Source organism: Aotus nancymaae, unplaced genomic scaffold, assembly GCF_030222135.1.
Source record: "Aotus nancymaae isolate 86718 unplaced genomic scaffold, 86718_ANA_hifiasm-v0.15.2.pri h1tg000040l, whole genome shotgun sequence".
In the NCBI taxonomy this organism is placed as follows: domain Eukaryota; kingdom Metazoa; phylum Chordata; class Mammalia; order Primates; family Aotidae; genus Aotus; species Aotus nancymaae.
This window is the reverse complement of record NW_026988454.1, coordinates 50,734,023-50,750,499: the sequence shown is the minus strand read 5'-3', so window position 1 is coordinate 50,750,499 and position 16,477 is coordinate 50,734,023. Positions and strand designations below refer to the sequence as shown.

Genomic DNA, 16,477 nt, shown 5'->3' with positions numbered 1-16,477 from the left:
CAATGTAAGGGTGTTAAAACTCTACAGAAGACTCTTTGCCTAATGCATTTCCACTTGTATTGATTTGGGGTTTCAGATAGCCTCTATTGTCCTAAAATAAAGTTTGTCTTGCTCTTTTTCCTTTTTGATTCTGGATGATCTGGGCATCTCTGGCCTGGGGGCTCTTCCTATAATATCCATGGCTGCTCTCCTTGTTCCAACTTGAAGATCACTTCTGGTTTAGGGATGCAATATCCCACTGAGATAAGGTATCTGTGGTTCTCTAGCATAACATCCTTGTAGAGAGTCCTCTGAGCAAGGTCCAAATGTTGCACTACTTCTGGGTGAAGCCCACAGTTATATCCAAAATCCATGGGATTTCTTTGATTTTCTTTTAATCTTGGAAAAATGTAGAAATCTCTGAAGGTATATCTTCTCCATGCCATAGATTCTGGATGTGGCAACATCATTTCAGCCTTACTCATTCTAATCAGTATGTGCAAATCTAGGATCTACTCCTTTCTGAGAACTATTGCCTCTGCTCAGGAACTTACTCTCATGTGTAGTGGTTCTTTTCTACGTGGAATCTTGTTCCTGAAGATGCCTTCTTATTTCTTTTTTTTTTTTTTATTGCATTTTAGGTTTTGGGGTACATGTGAAAAACATGCAAGGTTGTTGCATAGGTGCATACGTGGCAGTGTGATTTGCTGCCTTCCTCCCCTTCACCTGTATCTGGCATTTCTCCCCATGCTATCTCTCCCCAACTCCCCCCCCGCCGCTATCCCCCCCACTCCCCCGCAACAGACCCCAGTGTATAGTGCTCCCCTCCCTGTGTCCATGTGTTCCCATTGTTCAATACCTATCTATAAGTGAGAACATGCAATGTTTGATTTTGTGTTCCTGTGTCAGTTTGCTGAGAATGATGGTTTCCAGGTTCATCCATGTCCCTATAAAGGACGCGAACTCATCGTTTTTGATGGCTGCATAATATTCCATGGTGTATATGTGCCACATTTTTCCTGTCCAGTCTATCATCGATGGGCATTTGGGTTGGTTCCAGGTCTTTGCTATTGTAAACTGTGCTGCAATGAACATTTGTGTGCATGTGTCCTTATAGTAGAACGATATATAATCCTTTGGATATATACCCAGTAATGGGATTGCTGGGTCAAATGGAATTTCTATTTCTAGGTCCTTGAGGAATCGCCACACTGTCTTCCACAATGGTTGAACTAATTTACACTCCCACCAACAGTGTAAAAGTGTTCCTATTTCTCCACAACCTCTCCAGCATCTGTTATCTCCAGATTTTTGAATGATCGCCATTCTAACTGGCGTGAGATGGAATCTCAATGTAGTTTTGATTTGCATTTCTCTAATGACCAGTGATGATGAGCATTTTTTCATATGCTTGTTGGCCTCATGTATGTCTTCTTTTGTAAAGTATCTGTTCATATCCTTCGCCCATTTTTGAATGGGCTTGTTTGTTTTTTTCTTGTAAATCTGTTTTAGTTCATTGTAAATTCTGGATATCAGCCCTTTGTCAGATGGGTAAGCTGCAAAAATTTTTTCCCATTCTGTTGGTTGCCGATTCACTCTAATGACTGTTTCTTTTGCCATGCAGAAGCTGTGGAGTTTGATTAGGTCCCATTTGTCTATTTTGGCTTTTGTTGCCAATGCTTTTGGTGTTTTGGTCATAAAGTCCTTGCCTACGCCTATGTCCTGAATGGTTTTGCCTAGGTTTCCTTCTAGTGTTTTTATGGTGTTAGGTCTTATGTTTAAGTCTTTAATCCATCTGGAGTCAATTTTAGTGAAAGGTGTCAGGAAGGGGTCGAGTTTCTGCTTTCTGCATATGGCTAGCCAGTTTTCCCAACACCACTTATTGAACAGGGAATCCTTTCCCCATTGCTTGTTTTTGTCAGGTTTGTCAAAGATTGGATGGTTGTAGTTATGTTGTGTTGCCTCCGAGGCCTCTGTTCTGTTCCATTGGTCTATATCTCTGTTTTGGTACCAGTACCATGCTGTTTTGATTACTATAGCCTTGTAGTATAGTTTGATGTCCGGTAGTGTGATGCCTCCCGCTTTGTTCTTTTTGCTTAGAATTGACTTGGCTATGTGGGCTCTCTTTTGGTTCCATATGAAGTTTAAGGTGGTTTTTTCCAGTTCTGTGAAGAAGGTCACTGGTAGCTTGATGGGGATAGTGTTGAATCTGTAAATTACTTTGGGCAGTATGGCCATTTTCACAATATTAATTCTTCCTAACCATGAACATGGAATGTTTCTCCATCTGTTTGTGTCCTCTCTTATTTCATTGAGCAGTGGTTTGTAGTTCTCCTTGAAGAGGTCCTTTATGTTCCTTGTTAGTTATATTCCTAGGTATTTTATTCTCTTTGTAGCAATTGTGAATGGCAGTTCGTTCTTGATTTGACTCTCTTTAAGTCTGTTATTGGTGTATAGGAATCCTTGTGATTTTTGCACATTGATTTTGTATCCTGAGACTTTGCTGAAGTTGCTTATCAGTTTCAGAAGATTTTGGGCTGAGATGATGGGGTCTTCTAGATATACAATCATGTCGTCTGCAAATAGAGACAATTTGACTTCCTCCTTTCCTAAGTGAATACCCTTTATTTCTTTTTCTTGCCTGATTGCTCTGGCTAGAACTTCCAGTACTATATTGAATAGGAGTGGTGAGAGAGGGCATCCTTGTCTAGTGCCAGATTTCAAAGGGAATGCTTCCAGTTTTTGCCCATTCAGTATGATATTGGCTGTTGGTTTGTCTTAAATAGCTTTTATTATTTAGAGATACGTTCCGTTGATACCTAGTTTATTGAGAGTTTTTAGCATAAAGTGCTGTTGAATTTTTTCGAAGGCCTTCTCTGCATCAGTTGAGATAATCATGTGGTTTTTGTCTTTGGTTCTGTTTATGTGGTGAATTACATTTATAGACTTGCGTATATTGAACCAGCCTTGCATCCCTGGGATGACTCCTACTTGATCATGGTGGATAAGCTTTTTGATGTGCTGTTGTAATCGGCTTGCCAGTATTTTGTTGAAGATTTTTGCATCTATGTTCATCATGGATATTGGCCTGTAGCTTTCTTTTCTTGTTGAGTCTCTGCCGGGTTTTGGTATCAGGATGATGTTGGTCTCATAAAATGATATGGGAAGGATTCCCTCTTTTTGGATTATTTGGAATAGTTTCAGTAGGAATGGTACCAGTTCCTCTTTGTACGTCTAGTAGAATTCGGCTGTGAACCCATCTGGACCTGGGCTTTTTTTGGGTGGTAGACTCTTAATTGCTGCCTCGACTTCAGACCTTGTTATTGGTCTATTCAGGGTTTTGACTTCTTCCTGGTTTAGGTTTGGGAGGAGGCAACTGTCCAGGAATTTATCCATTTCCTCCAGGTTTTCTAGTTTATGTGCATAGAGTTGTTTGTAATAATCTCTGATGATGGTTTGAATTTCTGTGGAATCTGTGGTGATATCCCCTTTGTCATTTTTTATTGCATCTATTTGGTTATTCTCTCTTTTCTTTTTTATTAATCTGGCTAGTGGTCTGTCTATTTTGTTGATCTTTTCAAAAAACCAGCTCCTGGATTTATTGATTTTTTGTAGGGTTTTTCGTGTCTCTATCTCCTTCATTTCTGCTTTGATCTTAGTTATTTCTTGTCTTCTGCTAGGTTTTGAGTTTTTTTGATCTTGCTTCTCTAGCTCTTTCAATTTTGATGATAGGGTGTCAATTTTAGATCTCTCCTTTCTTCTCATGTGGGCACTTATTGCTATATATTTTCCTCTAGAGACTGCTTTAAATGTGTCCCAGAGATTCTGGTATGTGGTGTCTTCGTTCTCGTTGGTTTCGAAGAACATCTTTATTTCTGCCTTCATTTCATTGTTTATCGTCAACATTCAGGAGAAAGTTGTTCATTTTCCATGAAGCTGTGCGGTTCTGGGTTGGTTTCTGAATTCTGAGTTCTAACTTGATTGCACTGTGGTCTGACAGACTGTTTGTTATGGTTTCTGTTCTTTTGCATTTGCTGAGGAGTGATTTACTTCCAATTTTAGATTAGAAATTTAGAGTGATTTACTTCCAAATTTACTTCCAAATCTGGTCAATTTTAGAGTAGGTGTGATGTGGTGCTGAGAAGAATGTATATTCTGTGAATTTGGGGTGGAGAGTTCTGTAAATGTCTATTAGATTTGCTTGTTCCAGGTCTGAGTTCAAGTCCTGGATATCCTTGTTAATTTTCTGTCTCGTTGATCTGTCTAATATTGACAATGGTGTGTTGAAGTCTCCCACTATTATTGTGTGGGAGTCTAAGTCTCTTTGTAAGTCTTTAAGAACTTGCCTATGTATCTGGGTGCTCCTGTATTAGGTGCATATATATTTAGGATTGTTAGCTCTTCTTGTTGCATTGATCCTTTTACCATTATGTAATGTCCTTTGTCTCTTTTGATCTTTGTTGTTTTAAAGTCTATTTTATCAGAGATGAGAATTGCAACTCCTGCTTTTTTTTGCTCTCCATTTGCTTGGTAAATCTTCCTCCATCCCTTTATTTTGAGCCTTTGTGTATCCTTGCATGTGAGATGGGTTTCCTGGATACAGCACACTGATGGGTTTTGGCTTTTTATCCAATTTGCCAGTCTGTGTCTTTTGATTGGGGCATTTAGTCCGTTTACATTTAGGGTTAATATTGTTATGTGTGAATTTGATCCTGTCATTTTGATGCTAGCTGGCTGTTGCCTTCTTATTTCTTAAGAGGTGCTTTGCTCTCTTGTGATAAGAAGGAATAGAAGAAATGCACCTGCTAATCTTGTGACTATGGGCATAACACTTTTCCTCTTGGTTTCATTTTCTTATTTGTTAGAGTAGGAAGTTATACTGACCTGAGAGTGAGGTTCTGGGCATAAACTAGTAAGAAATGTAAGTGTTTCCACTAACAGCAGCTATTTCCACTAACAGCAGCCTCTGTAACTGACTGCGGGCACTACCAGCATGTTACTGAATCCTCTGCACAACCCCATGAGGCAGTATTGTTGATTCTTTTGTTTCACAGATGGAGGAAATCAAGTCTTACCTGTTTCCATCTCTCACTAGACACTTCTTTTACACCCAGTGCCGCCCTGCACTAAGGCTCTCCTGACTCCCTCCATGGTTGCCTGGTCCATACCCACCACCTGCTACACCAGGGTGCCTCCGCGTTCCCATGCCCTGAACTTGTTACTTTTATTGGAACATTTCATGGAACACAAACCACTTTCAGAAGTTACTATATGAATTACTAAATTCATATAGTAATCTGAATTTCAGACTGATTCACATTATTTTATATTGGTTAATGCACAATTGACACCTTGCAGAAAAAGGATTGTTAGTTAAGAGGCTTTTTCTTATTTTGTTTTTCTGTCCTACTACCTCTGTTTCTTTCTCTTTTATCCTCACTCTCAGCTTATGACATTACTTTCTACTTCACTGAGAAAACTGAAACAATCAAAAGAGAACAATCAAAAGAGATTACCATTACATTTGTCATCATGTGGTTATTTGTACCTACCTATTATACTTTCAATCACTGTTAATTACTTTTTACAAGCTCCTTTATAAAGGTAATTCCTCTGCATTATACTGTATAGTTTTTTCTCTCCCTATTTATGGTCATCACTCCAGCAATTTTCTTTCCAGCATTGTCAGTTTTTCTCCTCTCCTCTAACTCATTGTTATTACTATAAAAATATGCGATTATTTATCCCATTGTAATTCTTCTCTTGGCCCCTGGGAATCCCTATCGGTTTCCTTAAGTAACACACTATTGCTTTGCTTCATTTTGCAGCAAAATTCTGAATTTATTCTTGCATTGTCCAATTTCTCTCCTTGCTTTCTTTCTTGAATTTACTCCAGTCAGGATTTTTCCTTGGTTAATTCATTGAAACTGCTTCATCAAGGGTATGAATATTTCCACATTATGAAAGCCAAAGCTCAGTGCTTATGTTATAGGAATTAATAAATTATTTTAGGCAGATAGAGAGGAAAGGGGGTCCTTGGGAAGTTTTTGTTTCTTTTAAAGCAGCTCCAGAAACATTTCTTGTCCAGCAGGACAGCCCTGGCTCTTAGAGCTGGGCCAGCAAGCTTTAAAATGCAAATACTGGCCATTAAAAACTGGGTCTGCCTAAACATGGTGATTCCTGTCATCTTTTCCTTGCCCCAACATGTGCCTGGCAACATGGCCACCCTCACCTGTTCCCACATGGATAAAACATCATGGTACCCTACCTTTGCATATTAAAAAGCTAAGATGGGAGGGCCAGTTTTTTTTGAGGCTACATGAATGACATGCCTGGTCAAACGATCCCCTGAGCCCTATGCAAATCAGACACCGCCTCCTCCAGCCTCCTCATATAACTGACTGTTTGCCCCTGCACTAGGGGTTTCCTTTCTCATCTTGGAGCTCCTCTCCCTCTGTCTCTACATGGGGGAGCTTCTTCCTTCTTTCTTGCCTATCAAACTCTCCTTAAAACCATTCCATGTGTCTGTGTCGGTTTTTTTTTTAATTTTTTTAAAATATTTAAATTGTTTTCTTATTTTATTTCTAACCAGTGTGCTAATCCTTGTTGTTTTATCTAAATCCGTGGGATACCAGGGACCCTGGTGTTCCTCCAGTCATAGGAGCCATATCATTTAGACCTCATCTTACATGTCCTGCCAAGTTCAGTGGTCATTTCCCAGTCTTCATGTTGCTTCATCTTTTGCCTGCATTTAACACAATTTAATCACTCCATCTTTATAATGAATTTTTTTCACTTTGTTTTCAGGCTGTTACACTCTCTTGGTTTTCCTTCTACCTCAGTGATTGCTCCTTCTCAGTTTCATTTATGAGTTTCTCCTCCTTTCCTTTCCTCCTAAAGTTGAGCATACAAAATATGTGCTTTTCATTTTTACTCATCTCTATCTTCACTCACTTCCTTGTGATTTCACCCATTCTCTGATTTTAAATATCATCTACATGTGAACAGTTTCTAAGTTTCAATGTTTGGCTCATGTCTTCTTCTGAACTCCACACTGATTATCTTCATTTGAATATCTAGTAGACATCTCAAACTCAACATACCTAAAACACAACTCCTGTTCTTTCCCCCTAAAACCTGTTTTGCCAATAGTCTCTTCTGATATCAGTTAATGGAACTTCTATCTTCCGTTACTCAGATGACAAACTTTAACATTATTGTTGCCTGCCTTCTTTTGTCTCATATTCTACATCTGTTCTGTCAGGAAATTCTGTGGTTCTACTTCTGAAATATATTCAGATAGGGGATTCTGCAGCTATTTGGTAAAGTTGGCAATATTTGAGGATTAAAAAGAGTAAGAATAAATATTATAACACAGTGCTTTTTAAAAAATCTGAGTCTATTCCCATACTAAAAACAGAAAAAGGAAAGCTATTCTTACAGAAGGATACCAAGCTATATATGTAGGAGGACTATTATTTAGAAAAGACAACCATCACAGTAATACTTGATTTAAGTATGAATTTCAGTGAGTTCTGAAACCTTTGGGTCAGAGATTGTTGGGGAAGAGAATATTCATGTGGTCTGAAAGTATCACCCTACAGAGTATTAGATAGGAGACAGGTGTATTTACTGTTGGGAAGTGCAGTGGACACCACCCACCTTAACCAAATGATTAAACTTAACATCAGTAGTAAAGAGAAAACTGACATTATATGCTTTCAGATGTGATATGACTAAAAGGAACACATCATCAACTATGTAAGACCCCTGCCAGAAATATTTAACTCTTGTCTATAACAATAATGAGGAATCAGTAAGACAATCCAAATTGAGAGGTGTTCTGCAAAATAAATGGCCTAGACTTTTTAAAAGTGTCATTGTTATAAAAAACCACAAATAGGCTGGGTAACTACTCAAGATTAAAAGACTAAAGATACTACACACCTATTAGAATGGTAAAAAGCCAAAAAACTGACAATACCAAGTACTAGTAAGATTCAGAGCAACCAGAACTCTCCTGTGTTGCTGATGGAAATATAAATGTTAAGGACATTTTGGTATAAACTGTCTTATCTGACTTTAAATATCATCCACATGTGAACAACTTGGAAGTTTCAGTGTTTGGCTCATGTCTTCTTCAGAACTCCACACTCTCAGTTTGGTACTTACTCAAGAGATATGAAATAGTATGTTTACAAAAAGACCCATACACACATATTTATGACAGCTTTATTCATAATTACTAAAAATGGGAAACAGTTTAAATGTATATACACTGATGTATGGATGAACAAATTATGGTGTGTTCCTGTGATGGGATACAACTCAACACTAAGAAGAAAACTACTGATACATGCAACAATGTAAAAGAACCTCAGAAGCATTATGCTAAGTGAAAGAAACTACACACAAATGCTGCATTTTTAATATTTCCATTTATAGTATTTTGGAAAAGATAAAACTATAGGAACAAAAATTGGATTGGTGATTTCCTGAGGAGAAGGAATTGAGTATAAAAGGGAAGAAGGGGACTTTTTGTAGTGATAGAAATAGTCTATATTTTGATTAGAAAGTGGCTATACAACTGTGTATCTTTGTCAACATTTGCAATAGAACTGTGTGCCTAAAAGTGTAATTTACTGTATGTAACTTATACCTTAATAAATCTGATTTAAAAAAAAAAAAACATGGAAGAGACATGAATAAGTAAATTGTTTAATCCTTGATTAGGTCATGTATCAAAATTTTTAGCTTAAAAATATGAATATGCTCTGTAGTTTACATAATAGTATTGTGTCAGTGTTAAATTCCCTGGGTGTGATAATTATATTGTGATAGAAGAATGCCCCTTTTCTTAGGAGGTATATGCTAAGCTTTTTAGGGGTAAGTATTGTGATATCTGGAATTGGTTTTCAGATGATCCAGTAAAAATAAATAGAACAGAATGTTAACTGGTGAATCTAGATAAGTAGCATATGGGTGTTTATTATTTTTGCAAATTTCCTATAGGTTTGAAGTTTTTAAAAATAATATGTTGAAGAAGGAAATTTATTACCTCCCTTGATACCACTTAGGTATCAATGGTAGTTCGTAATACCATTTATCACCTGGTTATTTCTGTAGTCTCTTAATGAATCTTGCATATCTTTGCCTACCTATCATTTTCCTGTTCCTGAGAAAGCACCAGAATGACTGTTAAAAATGTCATATCATACCAGAGCTTTGTTTAGAGCTCTGTCATGGCGTCCTGTGTTTTATTCAGAGTAAAAGATTAATTTCCTAAATATCCTATGAGAATTTTTATCACCTGACTCTTCTGTTATCTCTTTTGACTCATCTCCTACTATTTTCTTTCTCTCACTCTAGCCACATTGGCCAGATTGCCATTCTTCAGACTCACAAAGCATATTCTTAACTTTGCTCTAGCTGTACCTTCTAGTTAGTATATTGGTTCTTAACATTTTTGGACTGAGGACCCTGTTCTACTCTTAAAAACTATGAGGAGCCAGTTGTGGTGGCTCATGCCTATAATCATAGCACTTTGGGAGGCTGAGGTAGGAGGATTGCTTGAGTCCAGGAGTTTGAGACCGGTTTGGGCAACATAATGAGACCTTGTCTCTATTTAAAAAATACAACAAAAACTATGAGGATCCAAATCTTTTGTTCATGTGATGTATATCTAATGATACTATATTAAAAATTAAAGCTGAGACAAAATTTAAATTTAATTCATTTAAAAATAACAGTAACAAACCCATTACATTTTAAATAACATTTTATGAAAAATATTTTTCAGAACAAGAAAAATTTTATAAAAAGCAGTATTGATTTATGTTTTTACAGATCTCTAATATCTAGAGACAGCTGTGAGTCTCATTTCTGACTGCATTCAATGTGCTGCATTGTTTTAGTTGAAGTATATGAAGTCTTTTCAGATAATGGGTATTTTTTGATATTACATCAAAATTTGAATGTTAGTTTTTCGTTGGTTTGTTTTTTAGTAGAGATGGAGTTTCACCATGTTGTTCAGGCTGGTCTCAAACTCCCAGTCTCTAGTGATTTGCCCACCTTGGCCTCTCAAAGTGCTGGGATTACAGGTGTGAGCCACCACAGCTGGCCTGAGAGTTAGTTCTTTAAAGGTTAGTTGCACTGAGGAATCTGAAATCATATCATTGAACTTTTTGTACTCTGTTACATTAAAATTAGTCAATCTTATCTTGCATTTTGAATGAATTTTCTGTAACATTCATTGGTCACTTGGAAAATATAGTTCACTGAATTATGCCATGCTCTCTAATGCTGACACATCTCATTATACAATACTTTAAAAAAAAATCTCATCACCGCCAGTATTGGGAAACTGTCAAACTTAATGGTGGTAGATGCAAGTAATCCAAAAATCTGATTTTGAAATATCAAAATGTATCATTGGCAACAAATACTGTCAGTTATTTTCATTGATATGACAGATTCAGTTTGTTTATAGTTTTTAAAATATTGTCCAAATACCTAAGATTGGATAAAATTAACATTCTTTTAAGTAAAAATGATGTTCCATGGGAAAAAAGAGCTAATTCAACTTACAACTCAATCATAAGAATGCTTTTCCTGGAGACCACCCTAACACTTCTGTGTGTGGAAGTACTTTATGCATTATTTCCCATTTCATTTCATAAAATATTCAAAAGACAAAAACTCAAGAGTTGAGATTTAATAAAAGTGGTAATTTTTACTGCCTAGTCAAGTTAACTATTAAATAAAACTGGCTCTTCTCCACCCTGCCCTTTTAACTGGAGGTGAAGAATACAAAGATAATGTAGTACATTTTGATACTACTGTCTTGATTTGTGCTAACATGCTAACAGTTTTACCTACCAGTGTTTTTGTACCTTTAGCGCAAATGTCAACAAAATGAAAAAGACCAATGATGTCTTAGTATTATTATGAAAATGGTTTTGTCATCACATATACACCCAAAAGGGTTTTAGGAATCCTCTAGGGGTCCATGGACCACACTTTGACAACCACTGTCTTACAACACTCTCCTTGTAGGTAGCTACTTGACCTATTCCCTTCATCTTCTTTGTTTGCTCAGAAGTCACATTTTCTATGAGCTCTACCATGACCACTGTTTTTAATAATGTAATCTGTCACTGTGGTACCGGTGAAAGGTATCCAAGTTACCTGCAGCAAATCTATATGGGTCTGCAGCAATCTCAGTTCTTGCCTTCTCAGAAGTAAGAATGTGACCGAGGGCATTAGGTAGTAAAAGAGACCAAGGCAAGTTTCAGAGCAGGAGTGGAAGTTTATTTAAAAGGCTTTCGAACAGGAAAGAAAGGAAAGTACACTTGGAAAGGAACCCAAGCAGGCACCAAGGTCAAGTGCCATATTTAACCTTGATCCTAGGACTTTATAGACTGGTTCCTTTCCCATGATTCTTCCCTTGGGGTGTGCTGCCTCCGTGCACAGTGGCCCTCCTTACCATTGGGAGGTGAGCATGCGCAGTGTGTTTAGGAAGTTGTATGCATGCCCATCTGAGGCTTTCTTCCTTTTTCCAGTGTTGTGCCCTACCACCCCTGGAAAGTCATACTCCACCAGTTTGTCTCTTAATGCACATGCCTTAGAGGTTGCATCTCCCTGGTGACTGTATTCACTTAACACTTTAGTGCAACAGGTGAGGATCACCAGGAAATGGCCTCTTCCTGGCACCGGGTGCCAGTTTATTACTTTTAAAGAGGAAATGTGATAATTGTCAAACCATCACCTGACATTCCTAGTGGGTGGAGAAGCAGCCCTTTGGAGCCCTGCTCAAGCCTGTCTACGTACTGTAACAACTGCCCTCAGCCCACGAGTATACTTGACTTTCCTCATTTTTACTCTTAAGTTTTTCAAATCACCTTTTAACATAATATATGTGTTTTTCTTATTTATGTATTTTGAGTTTTAAAAGTGTTCCACTAAAATGCAAACTCCCTAGGGGTAGGAAACTTTGTCTCTTGTTTACTTATGTATTCCAAACTTACAAAATAATATTACATTTTAGGGTTTTAAGACTTATTTGTTAAGTAAATTTTCTGTGATTTTGTGTGAGAGATTTTTCTTTAATAACTTAAAAAAAATTTTTTTTTTTCTTTTTTTGAGTTGGAGTTTCACTGTGTCACCCAGGCTGTAGTGCACTGGTGCGATCTCAGCTCACTGCAGCCTCTGCCTCCTGGGTTCAAGCAATTCTCCTGCCTCAGCCTCCTGAGTAGCTGGGATTACAGACACCCACCACCACACCTGGTTAATTTTTGTATTTTTAGTAGAGCCAGAGTTTCACCATGTTGGCCAGGCTGGTCTTGAACTCCTGACTTCAGGTGAGCTGCCCACTTCAGCCTTCCAGTGTTGGGATTACAGGCGTGAGTCACCACGCCCAGCCAGAAATTTCCATTTCTACAATCATATTTTATCTTTTCAGTAGTTAGTTTTCTTGCTTTCTGGTTGCTCATCTTTATGTAGAATTCTGTTCTTTTATGGATCCAGCAAATTGTCATATCTAAGGATTTATAGTGTTTTTGTGTGTGTGTGTGTGTGTGTGTGTGTGTGTGTGTGTGTCGGTTTGTCTGTTTCTTTGAGCTTTTTATTTTTTATGGTCTGTTTGTCTTAATCACTTTAATGTTGGAGGCTGTCTTCATTTATGTGGTGATCTTTGACTTTGAACAATTTTTGGAAGAAGACACTAAAAAGCTGATTGGAAGATGGGTGTGTAAGTGGGCTTGTCATCTTGTGGACTTCATTGTAGGATAATAGGGCAGCAAAACCATATTTTCTTTGAGAACACTAAATTTCAGTCTCTTTTCTGAGTCTGTTCAGTTTTTTCAGAGACAGATTTTCCGTTCTTTTGCTGGAAGATGGGTAGATAGGGTTGAAGTGTAGAATAGGTAACATACCTGGCTTCTAAATATCTGGCAGCTGGGCACTGTGTCTCATGCTGTAATCCCAGCACTTTGAGAGGCTGAGGTGGGAGGATTGTTTGAGCCCAGGGGTTCAAGGCTAGCCTGGGCAACATTGTAAGAGCCTTTCTCTACAAAAAAAAGAAAAAATAAATTAGCTTAAATGTGGTAGCACACGCCTGTACTCCCAGCTACTCAGGAGGCTGAGATGGGAGAATTGCTTGAGCCTGGGAGGTTGAGACAGCAGTGAGATGTGATCATGCCACTGTACCCCGAGCTTGGGCAACAGAGCAAGACTCTGTCTCAAAAATAAAACATAGAAATAATAAACATCTGGGAACTGGGTGTTGGAAGAGAGCTAGAGGTTTTCACTAGTCAGTATGTAGACTTATACTTATCTCTTACTTTCCAGTCCAGTGCTTCATTTCAACCTCCACTGTGCTTTATATCCCAAAGTTCAGTTTCTGTGATTCACATTTTGTTGTCCAGTTTCTCCTTCAAATAAACTTCCAGTCTTTGGTAGCACTGAGAATGCTAGTCACCTACCTTTGTAATAGGGACCCAGAGTTTAACCTGCTTCTCACTCAGATTTTTAATCTCTTCCTCGTCTGACCTGCTTCTCACTCAGATTTTTAATCTCTTCCTCTATTTTAGCACCATTTTCCCTGCCATCTGTCATACCTAGTGCCTCTGATTTCTAAGACATTTGGAGGTGATGGTGGAGAGATACATTAGCTTCCTTCTTATTGGTAGCTCCTCTCTTGGCATTAATGTTCCATTTTTCTCTCCTCTTCTAAGTCGGTTCAGTTTCTTTATTCGCTTTTGTCTTTGTATATTATGGACAGGATTATAAACGTCTACCGGCCTCTTCAAAGTTGGAATTTGTATTTCTGTTTCTTTTTCTTTTTTCCTGAGAAGACACTGGGGTAGAAATATTTTTACTTTGCTCACTTAATACTAGAAATATGTAGTAGTTTTTTTTTTTTTTTAACTCAGTAAAAAGGCATATGTGAGCTATATTGATTTTTTTAAAAACACACTTTATATTTGCTTTGAAAAACTGATATTTGGCTCGGCATAGTGGCTCGTGCCTGTTATCCTAGCACTTTGGGAGGTTGAGGTGGGTAGATTGCTTTGAGCACAGGAGTTCCAGACCAGCCTAGGCAACATGGTGACATGGTGAAACCCTGTCTCTATAAAAAATACAAAAATTAGCTGGGAATGGGGACTTGCTCCTATAATCCCAGCTATTGAGGAGGCGGAGGCTGGAGGATTGCTTGAGCCCAGGAAGCAGAGGTTGCAGTTACAGCCTGGGCAGCAGAGTGAGACCCTGTCTCAATAAAATAAATAAAATAAAATAATAAAATATAAAATACCAAAACCTGATTTCTCTGTTCAAGGAAGAGGTGACTGGCAAGGGTGAAAGCATGATCAATGGGGAAGGATCCAGTTGTGTTGATTTTATTTGCTAACTTAACAGATGGACATATCCATTTTATAAACTAACTGATTTGTGTATGTGAGTCTTAAGGTCATCTTTAGATGACAGACCCAGCAGAGATGGTAACTACTTTCAGAAGATGATAGTTTACATGCTGATAATCTTTAAAATAGAGGTAAAGGAAAACTCATCCAAAATAGAACATTTAAGAAAAATGTCATTGCATTTTATTTGTGAGTTACATAACATATAACTATAGTTCTTAACTGAGGAGAAAGACTAAGGGATATGTTAGGTTGCTGATTTCTTTTTTTCTTTTTTTTTTGAGATAGAGTCTCGCTCTGTCGCCCAGGCTGGAGTGCAGTGGCGTGATCTTAGCTCACTGCAACCTCTGCCTAATGGGTTCAAGTAATTCTCCTGCCTCAGCCTCTTGAGTAGCTGGATTACAGGTGACCACCACCACACCTGGCTAATTTTTTTGTACTTTTAGTAGAGACAGGGTTTCACCATGTTAGCCAGATGGTCTCTATCTCCTGACCTTGTGATCCACCAATGCTGGCCTCCCAAAGTGTTGGGATTACAGGTGTGATCCGCCACACCAGGCCAGGTTGCTGATTTTAAAAAACAACTTTAAGGAACATAGCATCGATAGTGATCATGGGAATAAAAAAAAAAACAAAAAAACAACATTTGAGTGTCTACTCTATGTCAGGCCCTGTTTTTAGCTGCTACATGCATTCTTATCAGTGTAATAGTTTATTAATGACTTCCACTTGACTACCCTTCACAGATATATTTATTTTTATACTTTTTGTACCTTAGTTCCTCAAATGATTATTAGATTTATTTCCCGTCAAGTACATGTAATGAATAAAGTGAGGCTCATTAAAGTTAGATTATATTCAGTGATCATCGCGTCAAACACTTAACTGGAACATTTGAACTTCTTAGTTTTGGTGTGCTTGTTTTTGTGTGGGGGTATGTGATTTAGACACAGATGAGATCCCAAATATTTTACTGTTTTTTAAAACAAATTTTACCATATATCTCATTCAATATAAGATTAATAGTAATCATAATCAGCTTCATGTTCATATATCTGATTATAATTTTAAAACAATATAATACATTTTCTGGTATTTTTATAACATTACATTTTTGTTTTAAAATGAATTTCTATATTTTTCTAAGGAAACTTGGTTTTAAATAGAGAAAAAATTTAAATATGCTCTTTCTTTCCTTACAGGTTTCACCTTGCTTAAATGTCCTGTCACGATTGTTGTTTAGCAGTGACCCAGATGTGTTAGCAGACGTGTGTTGGGCCCTTTCTTATCTCTCTGATGGACCCAATGATAAAATTCAAGCAGTCATTGATTCTGGAGTCTGTCGAAGATTGGTGGAACTTTTGATGTAACTATAAATAATTTATGCTTACTAATTGTATAATTGGGATTAAGTTTAGCAATTAAAGTAATAGCTTTGTAAATATCTCAGGAGTCACTATCTTCAGGGAAAATTAACAAGTTAATGACCCTACACTTAACAGAATGCCCATAATCCTAGAAAGTTGACCCTAAAACTTGTAACTTATGTCCTGTAGTTTTATGAAATGTCTGTTATCTGCTAAGGTGTTGTGTGAGACATTGTTAATGAAGTATAGAACACAGTTTCTGCTTTCACAGAATGAATAATCTAGTTTATTATTCTTTGTAATATTTAATTTGAGTAAAAGTCCATGTAGTAAAAATCATTTAGTGTTTCACTTCTATTAAAGATAACATGCTTCTCTTTGCTGAGCTGTTATAACTATGTTCCTTAAAAAGAACAGCTTTTCTGTACAAAGAAGTTAAAAATGTTTAAGAAAACTTTTTTTTTTTTTTTAAGACAGAGCCTTGCTCTGTGACTAGGTGCCAACTGGCATGATCTCGGCTCACTGCAACCTCCACCTCCTGGGTTCAAGCAATTCTCCTGCCTCAGCCTCCCAAGTAGCTGGGACTATAGGCGCGCACCACCATGCCCAGCTAATTTTTGTATTTTAATAGAGACAGGGTTTTACCACGTTGGCCAGGATGGTCTTGATCTCTTGACTTTGTGATCCACCCGCCTCGGCCTCCCAAAGTGC

At 37.5% G+C, this 16,477-nt stretch overlaps 1 protein-coding gene across 1 annotated transcript in view; it reads left to right on the top strand.

Annotated features, from left to right (window-relative positions):
* KPNA5 (karyopherin subunit alpha 5) overlaps positions 1-16,477 on the top strand; it is a 66,737-nt gene that overhangs the window by 34,676 nt on the left and 15,584 nt on the right. The window contains exon 9 of the mRNA XM_012460434.3: positions 15,602-15,765. Within this exon, the coding sequence (XP_012315857.1) occupies positions 15,602-15,765 (164 nt within the window). The remainder of the gene's footprint in view (positions 1-15,601; positions 15,766-16,477) is intronic.